The sequence below is a fragment of the Argiope bruennichi genome, chromosome X2 (genome assembly GCF_947563725.1).
Source record: "Argiope bruennichi chromosome X2, qqArgBrue1.1, whole genome shotgun sequence".
NCBI classification, from domain to species: Eukaryota; Metazoa; Arthropoda; class Arachnida; order Araneae; family Araneidae; genus Argiope; species Argiope bruennichi.
The window spans coordinates 73,509,845-73,536,802 of record NC_079163.1 but is presented as its reverse complement, the minus strand read 5'-3'; the positions used below and the strand labels follow the sequence as shown (position 1 = coordinate 73,536,802).

Sequence of the window (26,958 nt, the reverse complement as noted above, 5' to 3'; positions counted from 1 at the left end):
AAATCAAAGCCCGTTTCTTTGAAAACATAATTCTTCTTAGAAACATATCCATTTAGCCTTAATTGATTTTAATATGCTTATTTTGAATAAAATTCCATTTAAGTGTTTCAGAAATGATACAGTTTTTAGAAGAATGTTGGCCATGAGAGTTTCGTATGGAATCTCACCTGAATTATCAACAGCACTCTTCTTTGCATTTTTAAAATTACAAGAATTGATTAAAATTATCATATTAAAAATCGCTGCTCATATAACTTTATGACCAGTGATAAATTCTAGTGCTTTTGAAAGATAAGAATTCTTATAGAATTAATTTAGCATTTTTGCTTTTATTCACTAAATACTTTATTGAGATATTGATTAGATAAAACAATAACCTTTCTCAAGTTATTTTCTTGTAAATAATTTTAAAACGCAGTCAGAAAAAGCAGCACTTTGGCTTTAATAGTAAAGTCAGTTATTAACAATATTGATATTGGCAACACGATAACTGTACCGAGCGAAAAGCAAAATAAAAATGCGTAAAGTCTCAGACAGGTGTTGTTGATTGGGGAAGTTTTGTGTTGTATATTAATTTGTTCAGCATATCCAGGTGTGTATATGTTTTTTGTTGGTTTTTTTTTTTTGGTTCCTGAAACGATGTGTTTTTTCGTAAACTCTTCCGCTTATAGAAAGTGTAAAGCCTGCTAAGGAGCTCAGTGACCCAAGGGGGAAAAAATTAAGAGGGGTACATTAACTTGACTTTATGTGTTGTTCATCGAAAATTTAAGCCGTTGAATGTTTTTCGGTTTGTTGTTGTTTCGGCGTCAATTTTTTTTTGTGGCATTTACGCAAAACAATATACTTGTTAATATATCGATTCTGGGAGAAGAAAAAGCCTTATATGGATTCAAGTTTTTCGGCAGTGCATTATTGTTTTTATATAGTTGATTTTTAAGAGAAAAGTACATTTTTTTTTTGTCTAAAAGCGCACAAAAGATAAAAATGTTTACTTGTTCTAGAAAATTTTCGTGCAAAATAAATTTTGAATATAAATCAAAACTAGACAAGTTTTAGATTCTCCTATTATAATTGATATTTATATTAGTTCTAACTTATTCAATTTAGTTTTATGCTACTATGAATTAAAATGAATATAAAAGTTTTATCTGCATGAAAATTTTATGTTCCTGAAATAACTTTTTAAATAAATTATGTGGACTTGAAATTTCCTGACCTGTTTTATTGAAATATTGCATCAGCAGTCATGGTCATGGTCATTCTGAGTCTTCTATTTTGTTACTGCTCTAAACATTCAACCTTTAGTACAGTACTTTTTTGATGTTAAGTGTGTTAAGAAGTTGAGCTGTAAATTTTGTCTGTAGAATTGAGCCTTGTGTCATCACTTTTAAGAAAATTATTTTAATAATATTTTGACAAATGAAATGTAAGTTGTGATTAGAATGTAATATAAAATGCTTTTAAAATTTATGAAAGAAATATCGAAGGTTTGGTGTCTACTCCAAATATAAGATATGTCTATAATCGTGTACATTTTATTCTGTGCATTTATTGATTCATTTTACAAAGAAAATGTTCTATTTCTTTTTGCCTTTAATTTATTTATATTTATGCTTTTTATTAGAGATAAAGATTGGTAATTAGAATGCTGATGTAATCAGATTTATGAATACATTTAAAATAAGACGAATTTAATTTTTTTTTTTATGATTGCTAGTATTATTTTACATTTATCAATTTTCTTTGGGAGAAAAATTGTAAGAATCACTCTATAATTTATATTGTATTTTTTCCCCCCTTCAAAATTCTGATATTTACGATTAGCATCATTGTTACATATGATTTTTATAAGATTTCTTTTAACACTTATACTTTTAAAATAATTTCTGATAAATTGTTTTTTGCTTAAAAATTCCATTAATGAATATTGAAATTGTTTGCTCTTTTACTATTATAAGGTATATGGGGAATAAACATTCAATATATTTGGAACTTATCCTCTTATTGAGTTTACTGTTTGTTCTGTTTCATTTTCTTATTGCTGCAGTTAATTGACACCTTCATTTTATAGCTATATATAAAATTTTATTTTTAAGTTTCTGTAATTGTCAGACTATGTAATGGAATTGTTCTGTAAATAGTTTTTGAAATATTTTTCTCTTCTTTTACAGTAATTTTAATTAAATTCTGGCACTATTAGATACATTTTGTAAAATGATCAGGAGCACATTCTAGTTTTTGTTATGGCCATTGTTGAAATAACCATTTGTGCAAATAGATTTGAATTATTATATCGAGTTATGATAGCATTCTGATATCATTTTTAAAAAGAATTTGTAGTTTTACTAATGATTGATGTATAATTTTTCTTTGTCTATTTTAGTAGAATTTTTTGAATTAATGCTCTCTTAAACTTTGTACAATCCTGAATTTATTTTTTAATATTTGTTCAATTTCTATTTTCATTTAATTAGATTCATCATGTCTCAGATCAATATCAATGAGCCTAGATGGGACCAAAACACTTATTGGGGTCGAGCAAAACATTTCTTCACAACTACCAATCCTTTGAATTTATTTTGTAGTAGTTCTGAACTAGAAAAAGCAAAGGACATTGTAACACAATGCAGGTTTGAAAATTTATTTTTGTTTAGGCATGCTGATTTTTTTTCTAAGAAACCATAAGTGCTTGTTTAAAGTTAACTTGGTATTTGTTGAAAAAAAATGATTAACAATCAGTTTTTTTTCTCAATTTACAAATACCTTTCCTGCAATGTCATTAATCCAGTTTTTTTTCCCCCCCCGTCTAATTGAACAATTATATTAAGTTTGGTTTATGATTGCTAGCAAAATTTTTTTAAAAGCATTTTTGTCTTAGGAGTTAATTTAAAAAATTAGTAATTTTTCATTACTCCTTAAAATATTTCTATTAATCTTATTGTAGTATGTTATGTCTTTCATTTGATGTATTTATCATAATCATTTATACTTTTGTTCTTATTTTATGTATGACTTTCATATTTTAATTATTTTATTACTTGGAATGAATTTTATTTCTTTGTTTATGGAAATTATTACATCATAATATATTTCTATTACAGTGCAATCTTCTAATTTTAATATTTCTTTTATTTTATATATTAAGAATGATTGTTGAATTAATTGCTCTTCCCATTATAATCATTTTTATTTCCCATTAACATTGGAATGAAATGAATGTTTGTCAATTAAGAATGGATTCAAAAAGATAGAAATCATTCCAATCTGTGTATCTGAGGTTCTAAAGATCTGTTTTTTAAAATTTATAATTGTTCAATAAAATATACAGTATTCTTTTAAAATATTTAATTAAAAAATATTTCTAGGAAAGGAGAGAAGGTAAACCTTAGTGAAGATGAGATCTGGCGTGCTAAGCATTTGTATGATTCGGCTTTTCATCCAGACACTGGGGAGAAAATGATATTGATTGGACGCATGTCTGCTCAAGTTCCCATGAATATGACTATAACTGGTTGTATGCTAGCATTTTATAAGTAAGTCTTTATATGTAGTGAAGTACTAAATAAAACTGTTTAAGCTAGTAGTTCTGGATATCATATCCACAATCATTCCCAAAGTGTAGAGCATCATGAAAAATGCTTATGTTTGGAAACTATTTTTAAGCATTTTAAAAGAGCTTAATTTTGAAAAAAGGTCCATAAAAAATGCTAAATTTTCTCGAAATGCATAGACAACTTTGTTTCCCCACATTTTGAATATGATAATTTGAAAGCAGTCATAAAGTCTTATTTATTAAATGTATCAAAAATGAAAACCAAGAAAAGGAAAGGATTCAGGCAAGGATTCCAGGTAAAAAACAAAACAAAAAAAAACAGTGTTTCCACACAAGATAACACACAATGAGCCCCCCCCCCACACACTCCTTTTTTTATTTTTTCTACAATGTGCATTGCTATTAATTAAAATACTGGAATGGTTGTCCGGAAGGAAAGTAGAAAATATGTACTTTGCAACTTGAAATATTTTCGAAAAATTTTTTTTAGATGACGTTGAAGAACTTATTTAAGTTATTCCCGATAAATGTATGTTTAACCTTTTTTGTTGTTGTTGTTAAAGAAGATTATGTAGATTGGTCCGATCAATGGAAAATAAGAGTACAGCAGGATAAATTTGGGGTGCTAAAGAGATATATCGAACATGGTAAAAACGCTTGCAGTGAAGTCTCTTTAGTACATTACATATTCGATCTTCATTCTTTTTCATATGTCGTTTTGGAGCAATCTCTTGGAACAAATTATGAGACGAATTTTAATGTACTATACTGAATGTTATTTATTGTGGTGGATAATTATATAAATCGATGTCCTAAAATCTAGTATGATGATATGGCTTCAATCTTATGGTTAAAATAAGTTTTTAATGTTCATGATTTCTTCCTTGGTGTACGTTTTTTTAAATACCACCATTCATTTCAAAATTATTATTTGGTAGATCAGTCTTGCCAAATTGTACTTTTTGCATAGGGGGAAAAAAACTGCTACTTCCTTACTTAACATTAAAAAAAAATGAGTTTTTCTAAACTTTTATTCTTTAGAATTTAGATTGTATCATTTTGTAACGATTTTTTTCCTTTTTCTTTTCCTAACTCTTATAAAATCACATGCACAATGGAATCTCTTTACATATAAAAGTTTGCCCTAATTGCCAGAGCAATGCACAGCATAAACCATTGAAGTTAGGAACTTGAAATTTGCGAAGTTAACTTCTTAGGTATTAAGGATCCACTAAGAGTGGATATTTCAACATTTAGTTAGAAGTTTAATTTTAAAAAATAAAAACAGAATTTTAATCTGTTGTCACCATAACATCAAAGCATCACATGAAAGTTGTTTGAATTAAGGCATTTGCTCCCTTTAATTTTAGTAATTTTTGAAAAATTAGTTTTGGATATAATTTGTAGGAATTATTTTTATTATAATGAAATACAAAACAATATAATTGCTTCTTCAAATCGTTGAGTCACTGTATTATATTGCTGTTATCTTTGTGATAAATAAATAAATAAATGCTTTCTTTGTTTTAATTTAAACTTAAAAGTTTTAAAAGCATTGAGTAAGAATATTTATTTGAGTTTTGTGAAATTTTGAAACAATGTGTTGTGCAAATACAGAAATAAATAATAAAATTTAAAGAACATTTAAAATTACTTTAAAAAAAATTCAGTAAAAACCTTGCATTATTATAAAACAAAAAAATATCCTATGCTTTGAAAATATGCAGGTTTACATATGTGTACGTGTATAAAGGTGTTTAGTTTTTTTGGTTAAGGTGCTTAAAAAGTGCTTAAAGGTACATAATTTGTGTAGCCATTTCTTACTAAATATCTTAATTCCTTAATTTAAGCATGTTTTTCCAAATAAATATACTGAATTCTAGTGTTTTTTTTTTTCAGTCAATGGTAAAATATTAACCACACTTTATTAAAACCCATGCCTACTGTTAAGAATCTTTTATCCTATCAGTTACTTCCTCTCATGTCCAGCAAAAGTTCGAAAGTAAACTAATTTCTTATGCTTGCAAATCTTTAACTGTCCATCAGGAAAATATCCAAATATATCTTATTGCCCATCTTTATATTACTTAATGATGTTTGCATGTGTTGGTATTTGAAAAACTTATATCTACCGAAATTCACACATATGTATTATGGAGTGTGGGAATGTGTGCCACAGAGCGATTTTATTGAATTTTTAATTAGAGTTTTAATTAAGCAAAAATTTGCCTTTTTTCTGCATTAACTTCTGAATATATTATATTTTTTTTGGCCATACAATTTTTTAAAAAATATTTTAAGCATGTTTTCTAACAAGACTACAAAGTTGCACAAGGAATTATAAACAAAGTTTGAAAATATGATGAGCAAAAAAAAAAAAAAAAAAAAAAAAAAATCTAGAAGAACACCAAAGTTGTTGATAAAGGTCACTTTTAAAGTTACAGATATTTTTTGCCTTACAGTCTGAATCACCTTGATATCAATGCAAAAATAATGAAGAATATAAAAAAAGTGAAAAGTGAAAAAGTCTGTGCTTTACACAAATAATTTTTTACATAGCAGATTTCAGAAAAACAAGTGATATATTTACTAAATTCTGAGAAAAATTTGTAAAAGATTTAAATTTATTGACATGTATAATTATATAATTCATGCTACATACAATTAACATGAAGAAAAATGCATTGATTTTAAAATCAAAACAATTTAACTGAAAGCAGTACTAAAAGGAAAACTTTTCCTGTTTTATTTTAGCAGTTTCTTTGTTATTCCTCTCAATGAATCCTTATGTAAAAATAAAATGTCTTCAAAAAGAGTGGAAGCAGATAAAATTTGGAGCAGTAATGTATCATGTCATACCCTATATTAAAAGGCCAAATGCTTAATAAGTCTTTTCCTCAGAAATCTCAACAATTTTGTACTTAAATGAATGTAATTTCTAAAAGCATACCTACTTTATCTGAAAAGCTGTATAGTGATAGTTAATTCTGCATCTTAAAAGAAATTTGAAGTCGAGAATGTGTGCATGAAAAGATTTCTTTCTTTCCTGCGTTTTTCAGCTGCATGTTTTGAAAATTAGAATAATGAAAAAACTATTAAGAAACTACTTATTGGATAAATAATGTTTACATAAATATATTAAAAAGAAATTCATTTTATATTTCTCCCATTGTTTTGAGCCTGAAGTTAAGAAAATTAATTTTTGTTTCTTGGCAGAATTGATCAGGAAATATTGAAAGATCTATAGAAGCATGCATTGCGTTATATTCTCTCTTAAGATTTTGAAATGCTCATACATTTAATAAATTCAGAATGAATGATGCACATGTGCAATTGCACTAAAAACCTGCCCCCCCCCTCGGGTCGAAACTCCAGGTTCTTGCATAATGGTGAAAATTCATGTATGGTATGATGCAATACATCAAGCTTTTGGAATGAAATGTTTTCTTTCGGATTGTATTATTAATCCATATTTCTTTCAAAAATTTGTTAAGATAAAACTTATTAAAAAAGTTTTATTCATTGAAATTATATATTATACAACTGTCATAATACTAGAAATTACACGCCACATTGCATAGTAAAACAAATAATAATTGATTGTGGGAATGGGCCTACATATCATATTTACACAATTTATTTGAAAAAGTATGTGCCAAGTAACACTACTAATAAAGGGATATAGGTATACTTGCATATCTTAAAGATGGTGCACCTGTGAGGTGTTACGAGTATAAATTTTTATTATTATCCAGTCCATGGTGATATTACAGTACTTTTTCAGGGTGCATAGCATCATTAAAAGTTCTTAAAAAATGATTATTTTTTATGGTCATTATATTAAAGCATATATATATTCTATCTATCCAGGTGCTTATATTTTCCTTCTGGTGAAAAAATAAATCCTATTTCACCTCGGTAGAACTTCCCGATTATAGATTGTATTTTCTTTGTGTTAACGGATCAATGAATTCAGAGATCAGTGGAAAATGTTTTATCTCAATTCAGGGAAATATTGATAGAATATATATACTTTTCATTTACTTGGCACTTCTTTCACCTGTTTTTGCTTGTTCAGACAGTAGAGGGGATCCTTTTTTTTAGAGAATTTTATGTATTCATACAAAATGTTTAGTGCTGGTTTTTCACAGTGGATCTAAATTTTTCTACACATGATTATTTGTTTGTAGAGTGTTTGTTAATTATATTTCAATATCATTTAATGACTCGCCATTTATGAATTATTTAAATATTTTTACTTCAATTTATTTTTGTGCAAAAGTTTTTACTTATAACTTTACAAAACTTTTTACCTATATGCCAGAAAATATGCATTCATTGTGCACTTTCAAAAATATATACACTGAATGATTCCAGGCTTCCAAATTTAAAAGTGGAACATCATAAACATTTTGCTTTTAAGTTACTTTGTTCATTTGTTACTAATGTTAAAAGATATCTAAAATTAATGCAATAAAATTCCTTTTTTACTTTTTCTTATACGAACTATTCAAAGAGAAAGAAAGGTAATCGCCAAAAATATTCATACTCGAGATTTTGCCAAATCTCCCTTATTCAAACCTAAGAATAAAACATTTTTGGTATCATGTTTGTTTGTAAACACACTATCACAAAATGCTTTCAGCTGGAATTTTTGTACACCAAATTTGCAGATTTGTATCAAATTATGAAAAAAAAATAAAAAAAAATCCATTTACATGAGGATATATATTTTTTTTTTGTCTGTTTATCCGAGTACGTGTGAATGTGATAACTTCTAAACGCGAAGTGCTACATTGGTAAAATTCGGTAAAGTTTTAACATCTAAAGTATACATCCATAACACAATTTTGAACCAAATCCCTCAACGAATTAACCAATTGTCGGTCTTTATGTTCGCTTGCACCTAAACACTATAACAGAAAAATGCAACAACTTAGATAAATGAAATTTGATATGTAATCTTGTTTCTAAAATTGTAGCTCTGTTAAAAATTTTGGAACTGAATGGGCTTCTGAAAATAAAATCTATATACTTTGGCTTTCACAGCATTGCAACAGGGTTCCTACTTTTTATGCCAGAAGGAGGGGTGATAATATCTTTTTTGGGGACAATGCAATGAAGTATTTGAGACATTTTTAGTAGGTTTCACATGTATTGCAGAGCGTATAAAGCCATTTTTTTTCCATATGTATCGGAGTCATGACCCGCTTTTGGCTTTTGTTGCATTTTATATTCATAAATTAGTAAAACTGTTATTGTACTTTTTGGAAAAAAAGTTTTGAAAGAAAATATCTTATTTGAGATTATTTTTTTAGTAAATTGTTAATGCCAGGGTAATTTTTCCAATAGTGCACAACTGATAAGAGAGTGCAGGTAGAAGAGGGAACAAATTACTGCAAATTCTTACATTTCACAAAAGAAAAAATATATTGATATATGCTTTCCTAGCATGATTGTCAGTAGCTTATTTAAAAAAAAAAATCATTGGAGTATAAATGAATAAATCTCCAGTAAATTTTACATCGGTAAAAAATTGTTTTCACTAATAAGTAAATATGAAGAAAAGAAGAAACTTGTCTCAACAAAATGATGAACATGAAGATTTGATCAAATCCCTAAGGTAGATAACACATACAGTAGCGCCGAAATATTACGCGAAGTTTGCGCTCATTTTTATTATTCTTTTATATATTTTGAGTTTCATCAAGTACCTACCGTAGAAAAATGGGTTCAAATATAGAAAGGGGGAAAAGAAACTGACAGAATTAGTCTCTGAAGAATAGTTTCATGAAACTATCAGGACCATTTACCTTGTGAGGAACCATATCTGATCTGCATTGTCTTCTTTAGCCAGTGGTGTTAATGTTCTCTTGCTTCAAATATTATCATTATCTGATTTTAAATCAGATTTTATCAGGTGGAATTAGAGCTGCATAATTTTTAATGCTTTAAAAATGATTCTTTGTGCATAAAATATTTAATTATTGCATTTTGACCTTTATTCGTTTTCTGTTTATTTTAGGACAACACCTCAAGTTGTCTTTTGGCAGTGGATAAACCAGTCTTTTAATGCTGTAGTGAATTATACAAATCGCAGTGGAGATTCACCTATACCAGTCAAGTAAGAATTGGATTTCATTAGTCATTTCAATAAATTTGGTTATATTGCAGTTTGCAAACTTATTGGCATCTGTAATATTGACAATTATAGAACTTATAAATCATATAACTTCTAATTTTGCTATAAACAGTTTTTTAAAACATTTTTTTTTTATTACTTTTAAATGGTGTGGTGAAATGAAATGAGTATTTTGTTTTCCAAAAGCCTTTGGAAACTTTATTATTAAGTAAAGCTATTTCAAATCATCACTAATCAATAACAGTATGACAAATTATATTTTTGTTTTGATATATTTAATTTTAAATAGTTTTAGAAATTTTACAAAAAATCAATGATAGAAGGCACTACTGAAGATTTATTTCCCTAGAATGGTTTTGCTTAAGTATAACTATAATTTCCTACAATATTGACTTATTTCACCAATAGAAAGGTTGTATAGAGTATTGTGCGTTTCTGTTTTTCTGTCTCAAATCTTGTACTTTTTTCAAAATTTAAATTCGCTTTTCTGCTGTAATTAATAATTTGCCCGTTAATAACTGTTATTTTTTGATTAAATCTTAAACTTTACGTACAATCTTACCAGCTTTTGTTCTTTGATTTTCTAATAAATTGATATAAAATTTTTATTTATGAGCAATTGTTCTCGCCATTTTTTTGGTCTAGATTTTTCCATATGTTTATAGTTGTGTATTTCTTTCATTTCCTTCTACTGATTATCCTTCACAATCAAATGTAAATTTCAGAAGCCTTACTGTTGTATTTTTAAAATTTTCTTTCCATATTTGGAACTTTTAATATTAAGGACTTATGGCTTAATTGAGAGTGTATGTAATTTATGTATCTGGATGCTCTAAATTGATTATAGTTACGATTTTCTTTCGGCATTCTTTTATCTATTATGCACCAACCATGTCCTCTTATCAGTTGACATTGGTTTTGAGCGATTTGAACTAACTGAAAAGTCAGTTTTAGCTTGGGTTTTCTATGTATTACATTTGTGCCAGGTAAATGTAGTGCTTTAAATTAAGCTTTCGATTTACATGGCATTTTCATCGCCTTGTACTGATGCTTGATAGTTTACTGTTTTTTTTTTTGTCAATAAATATTTGTGTTTTGAATAGCAATGTTTTTAAAATCTTCTTAGAGGTCTTTGCATTTCTTAATAAGAAAGTTTGCTTTTTTCAACTATGAAATTATAGATATTCACAGTTATTTGAAATACGATTTTTTTGGCACTGATTTTTATATCTCTTACTGTATCAAAATCCGTATTCATATGAGTAATGAATTCTCTTATCTACCTTATAAATATCTTACTTATTTTTCTGTGTAACAAAATTTTCTATTTATTTGTCATTTCAATAAAATTTTCTTGTTAGGTTCTCATCATTTTAAAAGATTTACAATCGAAGATGCTTAAGCGAATTATTTATTTCTTTAATACTGATAGTGCATGTCTGCTTAAAATTAGCGAATGTCTTATTCAGTTGAATAACATTTTTGTGTATTATAGTTATCAATTTTCTATTGTATCAAAATTTGCTTTAAGCTTGCCCTAGTCTGCATATGATGGGTGTATGCAATAGAAATTACAAGTATTTTAGCTTGTAAAATTATATTTAATAGATAAGATATGGCTTCAACCTGAAGCTGGTAATTTTTTTATTAATTCTTTAAACATGCGTTTAAATTTATTTAGTTGATTGTAGAGAATCTAGATTAATTATGAATGATTTGAGTTTTAATGTGAGATTTTAAATTCTATAACATTGCCATATCTATTCTCCGACTTTTTTTTTTTTTTTTTTTGTGTGTGTGTGTGTTTGTGTGAATCAAATTCTTCTGAATAGTGGTAGTAATGCAGATAAATGGGAAACTGCATTGTTTTTGTAAAAGTTATTAAGTGACATCCATGGATGCAGATAATTTTGAAGAAGGATCTAGTGCTATTTTTTTATGTAGGTAACTTAATTGTTTTAAGTACTAATTGTTATTTCTGACTGGTTTGATGTAAATTTACATCCAACATGTAACTAAATTTATATGTAAATAAATTTCCAAATAATTTATGCATTTTTACATATTACATCTCATTTGATTTCTTTTTCAATCATATTTTGATACAATTTACTGAGTAAAGAGTATTATTTTATAGTACATAAATGTGCTAATTTCGTGTATTTCAAGCCAGGTCTAGGGAAATGTACATATTTTATTTTCCTAAAAAAAAAGTGTATTGTTGAAATTAACACTTTTCTTTTATGTAATATTATATGTATTTTTACATATAATATTACTGATCTATTATTGCTATAAAACATTTTTAAAAAATTTAGTGTAAAGTTTTTATCATTTACTTAAACGTTTTTAATTGCAAATTATTGTGTGTTAGATTTATAAGATAAATTGAAAATAAATTTGAATTTTAGGCAGTTAGGAGTATCGTATGTTCTTGCAACTTCTGGCGCTCTAGTTACTGCACTTGGCCTGAATAGTTTGGTGAAGGTATCGTATTTGCTTTTATAGGCATTATAATGTTTTTGGATTCTGGATTTAGCCATAATAAGGAACATATTTTTGATTTGATTAAGATTTTCATTTGTTTGATTGCAGTGCATTGATTGTTGACAATTTGCCTACTATTCTTGGTTGTTATTGCAATCTTAATATCCATTTAAATGGCAATTTAATATATTCAAATTCGCCAAAAAATTTTAGACACCATCGTAGATTATGTAAAACAATAATTAAAAATTATAGCTTTTTTTTATGTCACATATTAATAACATGGCTTCTAAAGTTTCATTTCCCAACAGTATTTCCCAGAATGAGTTAATGAGGTGTGCCTTTTTATGGCTGATGAGAACATTTCAATCCCCAGATTTAAGTCCATTGGATATTTTCATCTGGCGTATGTGAAGATTATGTAAATGCGATGCATTTTGCTAATCTGCAAGATTTGAAGCAGCATAACTCAGCTACTATTCAGTCTATAATTTCTCAGATACTTTCAAATACAAGACATGATATTGAGTATTGTTTTCATGTACTACTCTTGCAACCAAGAGATTTCGTAACGAAATTAATTGCCTTCAGTACTTCGGCTGTAAGTTAGTGTAGGCTTTCTGTTTCTATACTTTAAAGAGTTTAAATTCTTAATTTTGTAATGTTTCCAAGATTTTTCTGACAACTTGTGTTTTAAGAACCAGATTGAAAATGGCCGAAAATCCGAATGAATTGAAATGAAATTGAAGTCTTACAAATGTTAATATTATTTTAGAATGTATATTAATGTATTTTTTAAAGAAGTATATAAAAAAGATCGCTTTTCAGACCTTGTTTATTTTAAGAATTTCAGGAAGAGATTATTCCTTTTGTATTTGCTAATAGATCACTCATTTTTTTTAGTGTTGAATTAGTGACATTATGTATTTTGGGGCAATATTTTATAATATACTGAGTTTTTGTTTAGAAAATAATAAATGGAAATTATTCAATTGAACCAATCTTTGTTTCTATTATATTTATGTGAAATGCAAGTTGTTGAGTATACAATAGTCAATTGTAAAGGAAGAGTTTTTTCAATTGATTTCTATAATCATTTGTATAAATCTTTTTATTAAAAGAATGTGATGCTTGTGCAAAGTGACTGCAATATTGGCCTGTTCTGGTATTTATATGAAATGTAAAATTATGCAGAATTAATTTTTTGTGTTAATGAGTTATCCATTGATAAGTTCATAGACGGATTCGTAAATAATAAGTAGGTAGGTTCGTAGTTTCGTCCATTAGTCAATTCAGTTGAGGATTGGCTTAAACATTTTATTCTGTTCTAATGTGGTCTTAAGTAACAATATTTTACATTCTGTCTATCGGCTTGTGAGGAAAGTGTTTTCCAAATAAGAAAGTACATAATGAAACTATGTTTTGGTAAATATTTGCATGATTCAGTCGATCCATTTTCATTTTAAGAATGATTTTATGCTTCTTACCCCAAAAGGAAGTGACAACTTCTTACTTTTAAATTCATCCTGGATCTACATTCGAATTAATTTTGTCCTGCTTATTTAAGTATTCACTCTAAATGATCATTTATTAGTTAACAGAATTAGTTTACTGCTTGATAATTAGAAATTTTGGCGTTCTGTAATTCTTTTTATCATGCTCTAATGCCACCCTGATAATAAAATATACATGTGTGTAATGATATTTCGTCATCTGATTTAAATATTCATTAATTTCCTAATTTTTATGATAAATTAGCCCATGTTACTTCAATATAAAATGTTCTCTTGTTCTTTTTTTATTTAATTGTTTCTAAGGCGTGCTCTGAAAAAATTGGTGAATCTTTTGTTTCTCAAGCGAAGGGATAAAAAATCCTTAACACCTACACATTCCTTTCAAAGATATCCAAGATTCCTTTTCCTAAGTCGAAAAATGTCTTAAGAAATCCAAATCAGAATCTCTTGGTAAAAACTTTGAAGGGAAAAGTTTCTGTCACTTTGCTCGTTTGTTCTGATGCGAACAGACGTGTTCTGCCTTTCGTCTCCTGATTCAAGCTCTTGTTGAAAGAGGAAATTAAAAAGTATATCTCAGATAAATGTTGTTAAGTTATATAAATAAAATATCTATGAATGCAGTTCTACCTCTGGGTGGTATTGATCCTCATATTTCAGTGTATTTAATTGACTTATGTCGCATGCAATCCACTCAAGTGCTGTTTAAATGCATTTGAAGTATTTCATCATTCTTGGGGATTGCAATATCAGACCAAAAGTTCAATACCGTAATTCGGTATTTTTTTATTTTAATACCGGTATTAGAAATTTTAGAAAAGGAAAGAAAACACAGGTGTTTCAATGTTTTATCTGTCAGTTTTATTAGAGAGTGTAAATATCACAAAAAATAATTTGTAACTTATAAATTATAACAGTATACAAAGAATCACAAAAAAAGTGTAAACATCACTATTCAGTCTGTGGTACTATTACAAATGTTTGAAATGTGATCTTCAAAAAAATAATGCATCAGTTGAACTGCGATTAAGCCTGGAACGTAATTCTGTGCAAAAATTACCAGCTGTCGAAAGCGCTCTTTCGGCATCTACGCTAGTTGGTGGTACTGTTAACAATGCGCGATATACTTTTTTTCCAAGTATTTACCTCTAAATCCTTCATCTGCAAATAAATCGGTTTCTCGTCGGATGGTTTTGGATACAGCTGATTTCTGTATTGTGTTTTGGTTTGTTGACATTTTTTTTTTATTTATTTATCTCTAATTCTAATTTTTGCTCAAGAGCAAATTCCTTTTCACTATCGACATTAGTGTCATCATAATCTTCGATAACTGTACCGAATTCTTCTGAATGTGGATAGGTTTGTGGGTAAAAAATTTTAAGAAAATTTACTATAAACTTGATTAGTTTTGAATTGGTTTCTCTCTTTTCTTCTTTTTCATTTTCATTTTAAAAATCATTATAATTATGTAAATACCGTAAGACATTCTGTATCACTAATTATCTGTAATGTTTACGTCTCATAAAACAGCGAGTCTTCGTTGTTAAATGTAAACATCTCCTCCTTTCACCTTTCCTCTCACCCTTATTTTGTCGAATTAAACCCATCCTAGCGCATGCTCAAAAGCGCGGAGGGTTTTACAATCCGTTGTCAAACAGTATTTTATCGCTCCTCTTGATTGTACGATGCAACTTTGTATTCAGTCTAATTTCGCCCGTTAGTAAGACATAAAACTAAAAACGTATCCTATTTTGCTATGTTGGCAATCCCTGGACATATAGTGGAGACAATTTAAAAAGTTTCTAGTAAATACCGAAAAAACGGTATTTAAACTTGTGAATACCGGTATTACAAAATTGTACAAATGGCGCAAAATACCGGTATTCGGTATCCCACTATACCGGTATTGCAATCCCTAATCATTCTGAACTCAACAACTTTTAGATTTTGTATATTTAGGAAAAGTATGTTGTCTATTTACAAAGAGAGAGATAAAGAAAAGAAATGGGAGGGGGGTGAATGTCATGTGTTGTCAAATATGAAATTTTAAGGCTCCCCCCCCCTACTTTTCACATTTTAGAACCTCAAATGAGTGCACCTATTTCTTTTTTTAAAGGAAGCATGCTGCTCTTAAAACGGATTGTATAGATATTCATTCACTCGAATTATTTTAGCTTCTCAATACTTTGTATACAAAATAGCATGAAGTGAAAATAGTTAATAGGAAGTGACATATTAGTGTACGCAGTTTATTTAGAAAATAATGTTTGAGACTTATTTAATCCAGAAAATTTATTGTCTTGGATTTAAAAATTCTTGAAGAACTATGGAGTATCACTTATACTCTACCCACGAGTTTAATGCAGAGAGCGTATCACTCATTTCTGTCTCTAATAAATGATTTAGGATATCATATCGTCAATAAAATTAGAAAAACAGTCATCTAGGTGGATAGTGCATTTTATTATAACATGAGATTAAGTAGAAATTTTTATATATATTCCTACTTTCTACAAGCTAGTTCTGTATTTTTCTTATCCCATCTAGTAAGAAGCGTTTGCTTATATATGTTTCCTTAAAAAAATGTAGAAGAAAAGGTTATCTTTCATCAAATTTTTCAAAGCACTGACTGGGACAACTTATTAAAGTTTGGGAACTTTCCATTTACTAAATTTTAAGTATTTTGTCTCTGAAATTCTGTTCAAAATTCATAGAGAAAATAAATAAAACGCTTGAACTAATCTGGAATTATCGCTTTTTAAAAATCATAAATTCTTGGTTGTGCATTTAAATGAAAAATTGTTCTCTCTCCCCCCCCCCAGAAAATAGGAATTTTATACCATTATAGATTTCTCATAACATTTATACATATTCACTGTGGATTCAGTGTATCATAACTTTCTAAATCAGTGGAATTCCCTGTAAGGTAGAAACAAATGTGAGAAATTGGGAATTTTTGTTATGATCTTTAAACTTTTGTGAATTTCTTTTTTTGTTTCTGAGTTCATTTCTTTTATAATTTGACTTTAATTATCTGTTTTGTGTAGATTGTTTTTTAAAGATTTATTGTTATTTTAGACTGCTCCACCTCTGGTAGGTCGTTTTGTCCCATTCTGTGCTGTAGCTGCTGCAAACTGTGTCAACATTCCAATGATGCGACTTAAGTAAGTGCTTTGATGTAGTTTTTTTTTAAATGACTTTCGTAGCTTTTTGATTGAGAATTCTGAACACTTTTTGTTTTTCTAATGGATACAAATTAAACTACCATTTGAAATGTCAAATTATTACCTATTTGTGAAGGCTTGATTTTCTTAATGATTTCAGAATATTTTAGTGTCAAATAATTACTCTGCCTTTTTATAACTGAACATTTAATATTACGAAATATTATTATCTTTAAAAAATCCTGAAACATCCTGCTGTTGCAATTGCCTTTTTTTAAAAGCAATTCTATTCTATTCATTTATAATTCTTTCTAAAATTGTACAAATCATGCATATGTTGTTATGTATATGATTTGCACATCATTATATATATTGCAATATATGCCAAAGCATAAACTTACTTTTGCTGACTGTTTATTAAAAAACGCCCTGTTAGAAAGATAAATGCTAACATTTTGCATTATTGAATGAGATATTTTATTATTAAGATCAAATTCCTTTTAGAGATTACTTTTATTTCAGTTTTGAGAGATAGAATTTTGGTATCTTTTATTATTGATCTGTTCAGTAAAATTCTTTTTATATTTAATTTGAAGAGCTCTGTTTTCAGGAATTTTTTTTTTTTTTTTGTTCGGATATGTTCAAAGAATGGTATTCAATATAATTAATAAAGGAATGGATATATTGCCAAATTTTTTACTAGGTATTTAAAAATTGCAACTGAGGAATATCCTACTTTGCCTAAGAAATAATTGATTTTCTGAATTATCATTTGACTATGTTTTTTTTTATATATATATATAGTAGCTTTTACAAATATTTGACCCTCTTGAAATGTTACCATGCCATTATTATTTATTTACTATATTAAATTTTTGGTACAGTTTTGTAGAATATAAAATATAAAAAATTATTGAACATTTTGTTTGGAAGATTTAAAATAATGCAAATCTAAAAAAAAAAAAAAAAAAAAAAAAAAAAATTATATACTTGTATATACTTAATATTTCGAAGGGAAATTTAATGTTTTTTTGCAATAAGTTAATGTGTTTGTTTCATTGATAGGCTTGTATTGTATTGTATTATTCAATTGTTTAATATTTTCTGTAGAAATAACAGTTTATGTGAATATTGACAGATTTAGCATTTTTTCATAAGGAATTGTTTGAAAATTATTGAAAGAGGAAATATGTATTTGTTCTCCTAAGCTTTATTAATATAAAATTGCGCTATAATTGTTTTTGTTCACTTGCCAATTTCATTCATTGGAATATATTGTATGAGTTTTGACTACCAGAAGCATTGTTAATTTGAATGATTACAATACCTTGGGGAATATATTTTGATGTTCTTTTCATCCTTGTAACTACTAAACCTGTTCTGAAGTGTTATTGATGAATGGCCAAAAATCAATTACAAATCAAATGCTGGTTGAAAATACGATGTTCCCATTGCGTACTACAATATATTTGATTTATGAATCATATTACTGAAGTGTTGACGTTTAAATGTTTATTTAAGTCTAAGTAGCTATGTATTTAAAATTTACTTGAATTTACCTTTCTCAGTTTTATACATTTTTATATGGATTAAAATAAGTCTCCCAAATATGATGCCATCTGGTTAAGAAATCAAATAAATTCGATGGTCTAGGGTTTAAACTAAACATTCTAGCCAAAGTAACATAACAATGAGGCAATATATTTCTTTCATGGCAATAAGTATTAAATAAAATAGATAAATCTGTTTCTAGGCAGATGACACTATCACATTTATTAATATAAGTTTTTTCCTAAGCCTTCATATAATTTTAATTATGAACGATTTGATTTCAGTTTTTACTTTCTCGTATACTTCATATACGAAAAAGTTCGAACTCGAGATTTTAACGAATCTCCTCATTTCAGACGTCCCCGAATCCGAAAAACGCATTTTGGCATTATATCTGTTGGTTTGAGAACATGATAACTCAAAAAATACTTTGAGCTAGACGGCTGAAATTTGGCGTATGGAATCACTACTAAATTTATAAATTTCTATCGAACTGAATGAAATCCATTCATAAGAAGTCTGTCTCGTAGTTCCAGTATAAATGAACTCGATCACTACAGTACTCAAAAAGGTAAATAAAATTTAGTATGCAGTTTTAGCATCTAAAATATAGATACCTATTAAATTTTGAACCAAATCCATAAAACGGTTGACCGATTGTTGATCTGTATTTTTACATGCATGTAAACACAGCAATTCATAAACATGATAACTTAGATCAGTGAAATTTGGTATGTTATCTTGTGACTACAACTATAGTTTTGTGGCGATTTTGGTGTCGATCGGCTGACTAAAAAATGCCTCCAAACACATTCTCTTGATAGATTCAGTATAAGTCCTAGATTCACGCCAAATATCTAGATTTTGTAGCTATCGTTTTGTAATGCTTTGCAATGTATTCACAGCTTTATCCAAGGTCCAAAATTTTATACTGAGGAGGGGAGAGGGTAAAACCTTTATTGGGGAATAAGTGAGGAAGTTTTCGGGATACCACTTCCGATGATTTTATTTATATTAACCTACTATTCTTTTTTTTTTTTTTAAATCTCTAATCATGATAGTAATAGCGACTTGTGACAAAACGTCTAGCAAACTTAGGCCCAGACTTTCGATTATGGTCTTTTATTCAGTGTAGTTTAAAATGCGATATGAAAAATTCAGATGCTGTTCCCTAGAAGCTATTCTTTGATAGGCTAAAATTTTATATCAACAAATTGATCTTTAACATACTTAATATGTTGTCTGATTCAAATAAAAATACGCTTTTGATTTCTCTGACTATGACATCCATATAGTTGTTCCAGAATTCATAAGAATGTCCACTTCTCTCATTCTTTCTCTTTTGTTGTAATCATAAAAAATGAATTTTTTAAATTTATAATCTGCACTTTAATAAAACATACTTCAAATCTGTTTTTTAGTGAATTGCCTTATTAGTTTTGATTTACTATTTTTTGTGGAAGATATAATTTTGTTTTTTATTTTAGTGGATGCTTTTATATTTTTGCATATCAGAATTTGTTTCCAGTACGTTGTTAAATAATTGACTCATTACAGTTTACTATACATTTATTGTACAACTACATGGTTTGGGTGTTAATATGTTGCTTGTTTTTAATTTTAAATCTGAATAGTAAACTTTTTTTTAAAGAGAAATACGTGAAGGCATTCCTGTTGTTGACAAAAATGGAAATAGAGTGGGGAATTCTAAAACTGCTGCCAAATGGGCCATTACTCAAGTTGTTCTTTCTAGAATTGGCATGGCTATGCCTGGAATGTGTAAGTTTTAATATTTAATGTACTGTTTGAATGCTACCAAGTTATTGATTTAACCTTATTTGTATGCATTTTAATAATAAAATGTGTCAGTTTTCAGCAGAGGAATGGAAAGTTTTGTGGAAAGAATGCATTGTAAAGAATCTCGTTTGTAGCTAATTAAAGAAATGATTATTTTAGCAGTTAATTCCTTCAATGACTTCATTACTTTATGGAAGTGAGGACTTTGCCATATTTTAAAATTCTTGGCATTAATCATATTTTTAGAGAATTAATTATAATATATTGAAAATGTATGGGTTTTTTTAATTAACGAAAACAAACACTTAAGATTTTGAAATGCTAAAAGTTTTCCTGGCCCAAACTTAGAATGGCATTATCATGACCTTTCTTTTCCAAGGACCTATGAATGTATTCATTAAGTATGAAAGATAATTTCTGGAATTTAATATTTTGATATAAATTATATGTAGAATATATTTTGTGAAGGAGAAAGTGTAGAAGGGAGAAAATTGCATCAGCTAGAGGATAGAAATGATCTGCTGAGAAGAATATGTATTCAGGTGTTTGCTTGAAATCATAACATTTTTATTGTTTTATGGGAAAAAAACACATGAGCAATTCGTATGGATTCTGAATCATACAGCTATATAATTAAAATGAAATTATAGTCATTTTTTTTGCTTCAAACAGTGTAAGAATGCATCTATACTTTTAATTATCCACATTTTGATATTAAACCATCCAATGGCGTTCAAAAACATAAGGAGAAGCCTTTTTCCAGCATTCTAATTTTATCTAAATAGGGAAGCGTTTTTTGCTATAAATCACTTCTCATGTCTGGAATTCATTCCCACCAGACAATTTTTTCCTCTCTTGTAGTTTAGAAGAAAAAAAATTGAGTCGTTGATATTAAGCATTTCAAGATGTTTATGTAGAATTTATTCAGTCTGATCTTTGCTGGAAATTTCTCTGATATTTTAGTGGAGAAAAACTTGAAGAGGAAACTGCCTCTCAATGAGTATGTTATTACAGTAATTGATATTGTATTGTAGACCTCTAGAATTCCTGTTTCAGTGAACTTAGTGAACCTTCAGAATCAAATAAATGTTTCACATGTAATGCTTGTGGAGTGTGTTTTTTAAGAGCCACAATTTACAAAGACATTTAAGACCTGTGCATTCTGCTGAAACATTTAATTGTTGTGTATGTCAGTAAGAGTTTTCAAAATTGGGCAATTTATCAAGACAATTAAGTGCAGAAAATCTCCATAAGAAAAGCTGCAAAACCTTCGCCATAAAGAATTGTTCTTCACCCATCTTCATATGGAGGCTTAGTTTCAAAAGTTTCTGTAATGCAAGAATTTAAGTTTAAAATGCATTTAAAAGCAAACATTTTACGAAAAATTGAAAGAAACATTTTACGAAATTTCGAGTGAATATGAAAAAAATATTTTAAAGTAAACTGGATGTTGTTTTATATTTAGAAAAAAAAAAAAAAAAAAACTTTGAAAAAATTCCAAGACTGAAAATAGTGTTGTATTATAAGATGCAGATGTTAATCAACTTTTGTTATTATTGTGGAGAAAATTCTGACAGAAATAAATGATTTCCATAAAAGGAATCGGGCTAGTTTTTACAGTATTTTTCTTACTTGTTTAGAATTTCGGATAAACAAATACATCTTATCGGCTCAAGTATACACCCCTTTTCTAGTTGAAATAACAGAAGCATACAGTTTACATCATTCAAAACCAAGATAATGAGTGCTTCAAGTTTGCTCTTCAGTCTATCTACCCATTTCAAAACAGAAACGATCATGTTTATTTGCCAAATCATTGCTTATACTTTCAAAATATATTTATTGAAATCTCTCTCTCTCTCTCCCCCCCCCCCATCTGGCTTGGAAATTTTGTTACAACAATAACAGCATGTTTGTAATTGTGTGACTTATAAAAAATGCAATTTTTTCTCTCTTTATTTTCAATAAACAGAAGAAAAGGAATATCCATTAATTATATCATCTAATTCTGTGGGGGGTGCTCATCACTTATGGATAAAAAAAAAATGAACCTGGTTTCAAATCAAATAGGTCTGGCAGTCCATAGGATGTTCTTTTGTTGACAGACCTTTATTAAAGCCATATTCAATTTTTTTTAATCCCCCAAGTCTAGATAATTCTATTTAGATGTTTTAATTTACTCATCATTGCATTCTAGGCAAATTGTGTTATTTCATTAAAGACATTTGTCCATTTTTAACATACATTAAAGATCTATTGATTTCAATGCTTTTAGAATTAAAGAATATTTATGTATGTTATAAACAGTTTTTAAAACAAACTTGTTATTAATTTTAATATGAAAAAAATGTTAAAAAATTGGAAATATTTAGGATGAAAACTTTGTATTAAAAAACTCAGAAGTGGGTGTTAAAAATGTTTGTATTCTGTTTAAGTATGATTTATTTACTGAATTTTTCATCTTTTTGTAGTGATTCCACCATTTATTATGAATCATTTGGATAAAAAAGGAGTCTTAAAGGTAAATTATCTTATGTTTTTCTCCCTTTCTATTGATCTAGGGTTTGTGTATATACAATTTAATTTTTAAATAAAAAAATTATATTGTCTGTTCTGTATTCTATAACAAATGAATGAAGCTTGCTTTTTTTTTGTACTGTTTCTTTTTCATCTTTAAATGGTATGTAATGTTTCAAGCCTAAAAGGTAGTTTGACGCATTTTTAAATATGTTATTTTAAAGTTGTAAAATCCATGCATTTCAGAAATATCCTTGGGTGAATGCCCCTCTTCAAGTCGGGCTTTGTGGTTTATTGTAAGTAACAAATTCTTAATTCTGCTTTTTTTATGCTCACCAAATGCCATTGAATCATTATTTGATCCTTTTTTGTGTTTTCAACCTAAGAATACTTATTACCTATAGTCTGTGTATTTTCAGTAGGCACGTCAAGGACAAATTTTCTACCTCTTTGCTTTGGCAGCTGTGAGGCAGACAATAGTGATTTTTTTTTTTTTTTTTTTTACACAGCTGTTGAGGTGTTCCGATAGCTGTGTGCTTTATAATTTGTTCTATTTCGTTATCGCTTGTTCTTGCGACATTTTTTTTTTTTTTTTTTTTGTTCTCAATTATAAATCAATTTGTTTTTCCCAAAGTAGTGCTGAAGCGCCCTTTTTAAGTGTCTGTTGTCGTGAAAGGCCTGATGTCCGAAGACAGTAAAAAATAATTATGTGCAATTACTTAAAAGATTTGGTTTCATCGAAGTCGGATGCTATGGTAAAAGAATTGTTTTTGCAGACCCAGAATATAACTGCCGAAATGTGCCGACTGTTCAAGAATGTTAAGACAGAAGCGAATATCCAACAATGGAAAAATTCATAGCTTGCGTAATAGAAAAAATTAATTTATCTGAATGTTCAAAATCATTATGGGCGATTTTGAAAAAATTGGAATTTTCTTACAATAAGTGTAATGATGGTAGCAGGTTTTTAATGGAAAGAAACGACATCATTGTTTCTCGAATGAAATTTTTGAGAAAAATGAACACAGTTAGAAGCGATTCTTTATCCAGGTCTGTAATATACCTTCATGAAACTTGGATAAACGCTAGCCATTCACCTAAATATGTTTGGCAAAGTTCCACTTCCCAAGGAGGCTTGAAAGTACCGTTGGGAAAAGGATCAAGATTGATCATTTGCCATGCACGTTCTTCTCGTCTAGGCTTTATTCCATCGACAAAACTTGTATTTCAACCCAAAAGTACAGTTAATTATCACGAGGAGATAAACAGTGAAGTTTTCAAAACGTGGTTTCTCTATTTACTTAGAGGAACCATCTGTCATTGTCATGGATAATGCGAGCTATCATTCGGCATGTGCTGAAAAAATTCCCTCCCAATACAAAAAAATCTGAAATTGTGTCATGGCTTCTGAGCCAAAATATTCCTCACAATGCTACCTAAACTAGACCAGAATCATTGAGTATTGTAAAGGACCACAAAAATATAAAGCATATGAGCTTGATCAGGTAGCATACGAAATGAGACATGAAGTAGTGAGACTCCCATCCTGCCACTTCCAGTACAACGCTATAGAACTTATCTCTGGGCGCAGGTGAAAGGTAAAATTTCGAAGAAAAAGAACTTTCAAAATTACAGAGGTTAGGGAATTGCTCAATGAAGCGGTGTTTTGACGTAACAATGGATGATTGGATAAAATGTGTAAAACACGCAGAGAAAATACAAGAAGAGGACTTAGTTAATTCTGGTATTAGAGACGATGCAACCGAAAGGATTTTAATCAATTTACAAGATGACGGCGAAAGTGACGATTAAGTTAAGTAAAGAACTTTTAAATTAGATATTTTTGTTTTATAATTCTTTTATTTATTTCAATATGAAACATGCAAAAATTTACTCTGATAATTATAACAATGTATAAAAATTTATGTATTTATTTTTCGAACTCAAAAACGCGATGTATTAAAAGTATCAAATTTGGTACGTGATTTTATGACTATAATTTTTATTTCAATCGGTTAAAAAAAAACGCGTTTTAAACGGAAATTTGGCTTTCAGCTATTAGTGCCCATTTGCCAGGGATTTACCGCCCAAAAAATTGACCAAGAATCACACGGTAGATTCAGAACAAAATGCTAAATTCATGCAAAGATATTTCGTAACTATTCTACCCCATGCAAGGCATTCTTAGCACCTTTATTAAAGTATGTGGCAGAAAGTTTTACGGAGACCCTTCAGCTGTTTTTGTTTGTTTTAATTATTTAAGAAAATATCTCAGATTCAACAATTGAATAAAATTTTTGCTTACATTGCCATCTTAATTTTTTAACTTCAATATATTTATAATTTTCTTTACATTATAACATACGATGTTAAAATATTTATAAAGCTTTTATTAGATACCATAGAAAATCTTCACAGTTTTGCTGTAATTCGGTAATAGACAAGCTTTCAAAATGTTGCTACGTAATCCAACTTTTTGACCTAATTTTTTCTTCTTACTGAAACGTGCTGGCGTGGGAGGAAAAAAATGCTTTGCCGAAACCATGGTAACGGAGAATGAAAAAAGCTTGAAGAGCGGTGAAATCGACTGTGCTTGATGCGCCTACAGAAAATATGCAGTTAAGGAGTTAACATTTGTAACTTTAGTAAAAACATTATTTTAAGTATTGTGTAAGAGAGCAAAGTGTTTTCTGAATTGCCAAATTTATATATTTCTTTGGGGGGAAAAATTTGTGTGATATGTTACTAGAGAAATAATTGAATTTTTCATCTAACTTAAGCAGTGAAAGAAAACTGAGCATCATTTGGACGTTTAAGCTTATTTAAATTATTAGTTTTTGCTTTAAAATAATCTATTTTGATTAGTGTTTCAATATATGTACAGTTTTTATGAATATTTGCTTAATTCTCCTTTGCGTACTTTAATTCTAGCCTGAATTTTCCCGTTGCAACCAAATTAAATTAGAATAGTTAACTGAGCATATATTATTAAAATTTATTATCCACAGCATTTTATGTATTTCTTATTCCTCTCTTTCAGTTTGGTGTTTGCCACTCCATTGTGTTGTGCTTTATTTCCTCAACAAAGGTAAAAAAGAATTTTTTATAATTTTATTTGCATGTTACTTTTCTTAAAATATGTCAGCTTATGCTTCATGTTTATCAGTTTGTATGAAATCATGCGATTTAATTTTCGTTTAACTTTGTTCATATGAACATTTTGACATGCTTGTTATCATAACATTATTTACATGTTAAATTTTTTTTTTTTTTTTTGCCAGATCTTTTAATATTCTTTATAGCCTTATAATCATATGGTAAATGATTCTTTAAATTTTAAAAATATATCTGTAGTGTTAGATAAATGTTATGCTAAAACGTGTTGTTTTTTTACCTGTTCTGCAATGATAATCCAACTTTCTAAAAGAAAAAAGCTTTGTATAGCATATAATTGTCGTATTCTATAAAAGCTTACTTAACTTAATGGCTGGCATAATTATAGTATAGGATTATGTTATTATATAACATTATTTCAGTCATTACAATGAAAATTTATTATATATTTTTCTATGATTTTTATGTGTGTAATATTTTCCCTGTTTCCTACCCTCCTCATGGATGTAAAGTCTTTACTTTTCATTTTAGCTCTATTTCAATTGATGCATTGGAACCTGAAATTCGTGATGCTGCATCTCAATTGAAGATCGAAGATAAATGTTTATTCTATAATAAGGGCCTCTAATGTGATAGTCATATTTTAGTATTATTTTCCAAAGGATTTTTAAGTACAGATAGATAAATGTGTTTGAAAAATGGTATGTTAGAAAAGTATTAAATTGTCTTTTTTTTATTTTAGATCTATTGTGATTCAGAAACTGATAGATGTATATATTTTTAAAAGGTTTATTTTATTTCAATAAAAATTGCAAAAATATTTTTTTAAAGTTATTTGAAATCCATATTTTTTTATTTCCTGTATAATTATTTAATTTTCAGGTTAATTTATAATCATTTATAAGATACATTGCCAAAAGTCTTTCCTAGTTTTGTCTGACAGATAGTTGACATTTAACATGACTGTAGAAATCGATTGCAAAAAATGTAAGTTCACTATAGATTTTTTTTAACTACGATGATACATTTTGATCAACTCGAAATATATTTCTATTACTATAAATTACTGTGATGAAGTTCGATTAATTTGTATTGTACTTTTAAAAAGAAAGCATGCAATTG

At 28.2% G+C, this 26,958-nt stretch overlaps 1 protein-coding gene across 2 annotated transcripts; it reads left to right on the top strand.

The window, feature by feature from the left end:
* Positions 1 to 463: 463 nt before the first annotated feature.
* Positions 464 to 26,670, top strand: LOC129960207 (sideroflexin-1-like). Of its 2 annotated transcripts, none has more exons than XM_056073439.1 (11): positions 464 to 592; positions 2,475 to 2,630; positions 3,366 to 3,533; positions 9,579 to 9,677; positions 12,107 to 12,182; positions 16,772 to 16,857; positions 20,060 to 20,187; positions 22,677 to 22,726; positions 22,969 to 23,018; positions 25,763 to 25,810; positions 26,368 to 26,670. In XM_056073439.1, the coding sequence occupies exons 2-11, from the start codon at positions 2,482 to 2,484 to the stop codon at positions 26,462 to 26,464; spliced, it is 951 nt and encodes a 316-aa protein (XP_055929414.1). In that variant the 5' UTR covers positions 464 to 592; positions 2,475 to 2,481; the 3' UTR covers positions 26,465 to 26,670. The 2 variants fall into 2 exon arrangements, with proteins under 2 accessions (XP_055929414.1, XP_055929415.1); XM_056073440.1 differs by lacking the exon at positions 464 to 592 and adding an exon at positions 603 to 727.
* The last annotated feature ends 288 nt before the right edge of the window (positions 26,671 to 26,958 follow it).

Bases quoted from the DNA above. Each gene is read 5' to 3' on its own strand.
- LOC129960207 (XM_056073439.1), top strand. From the start codon at position 2,482: ATGTCTCAGATCAATATCAATGAGCCTAGATGGGACCAAAACACTTAT. The intron at 3,534-9,578 runs GTAAGTCTTTAT...TGTTTATTTTAG, and splicing joins TGTATGCTAGCATTTTATAA to GACAACACCTCAAGTTGTCT. The intron at 16,858-20,059 runs GTAAGTGCTTTG...TTTTTTTTAAAG, and splicing joins ATTCCAATGATGCGACTTAA to AGAAATACGTGAAGGCATTC.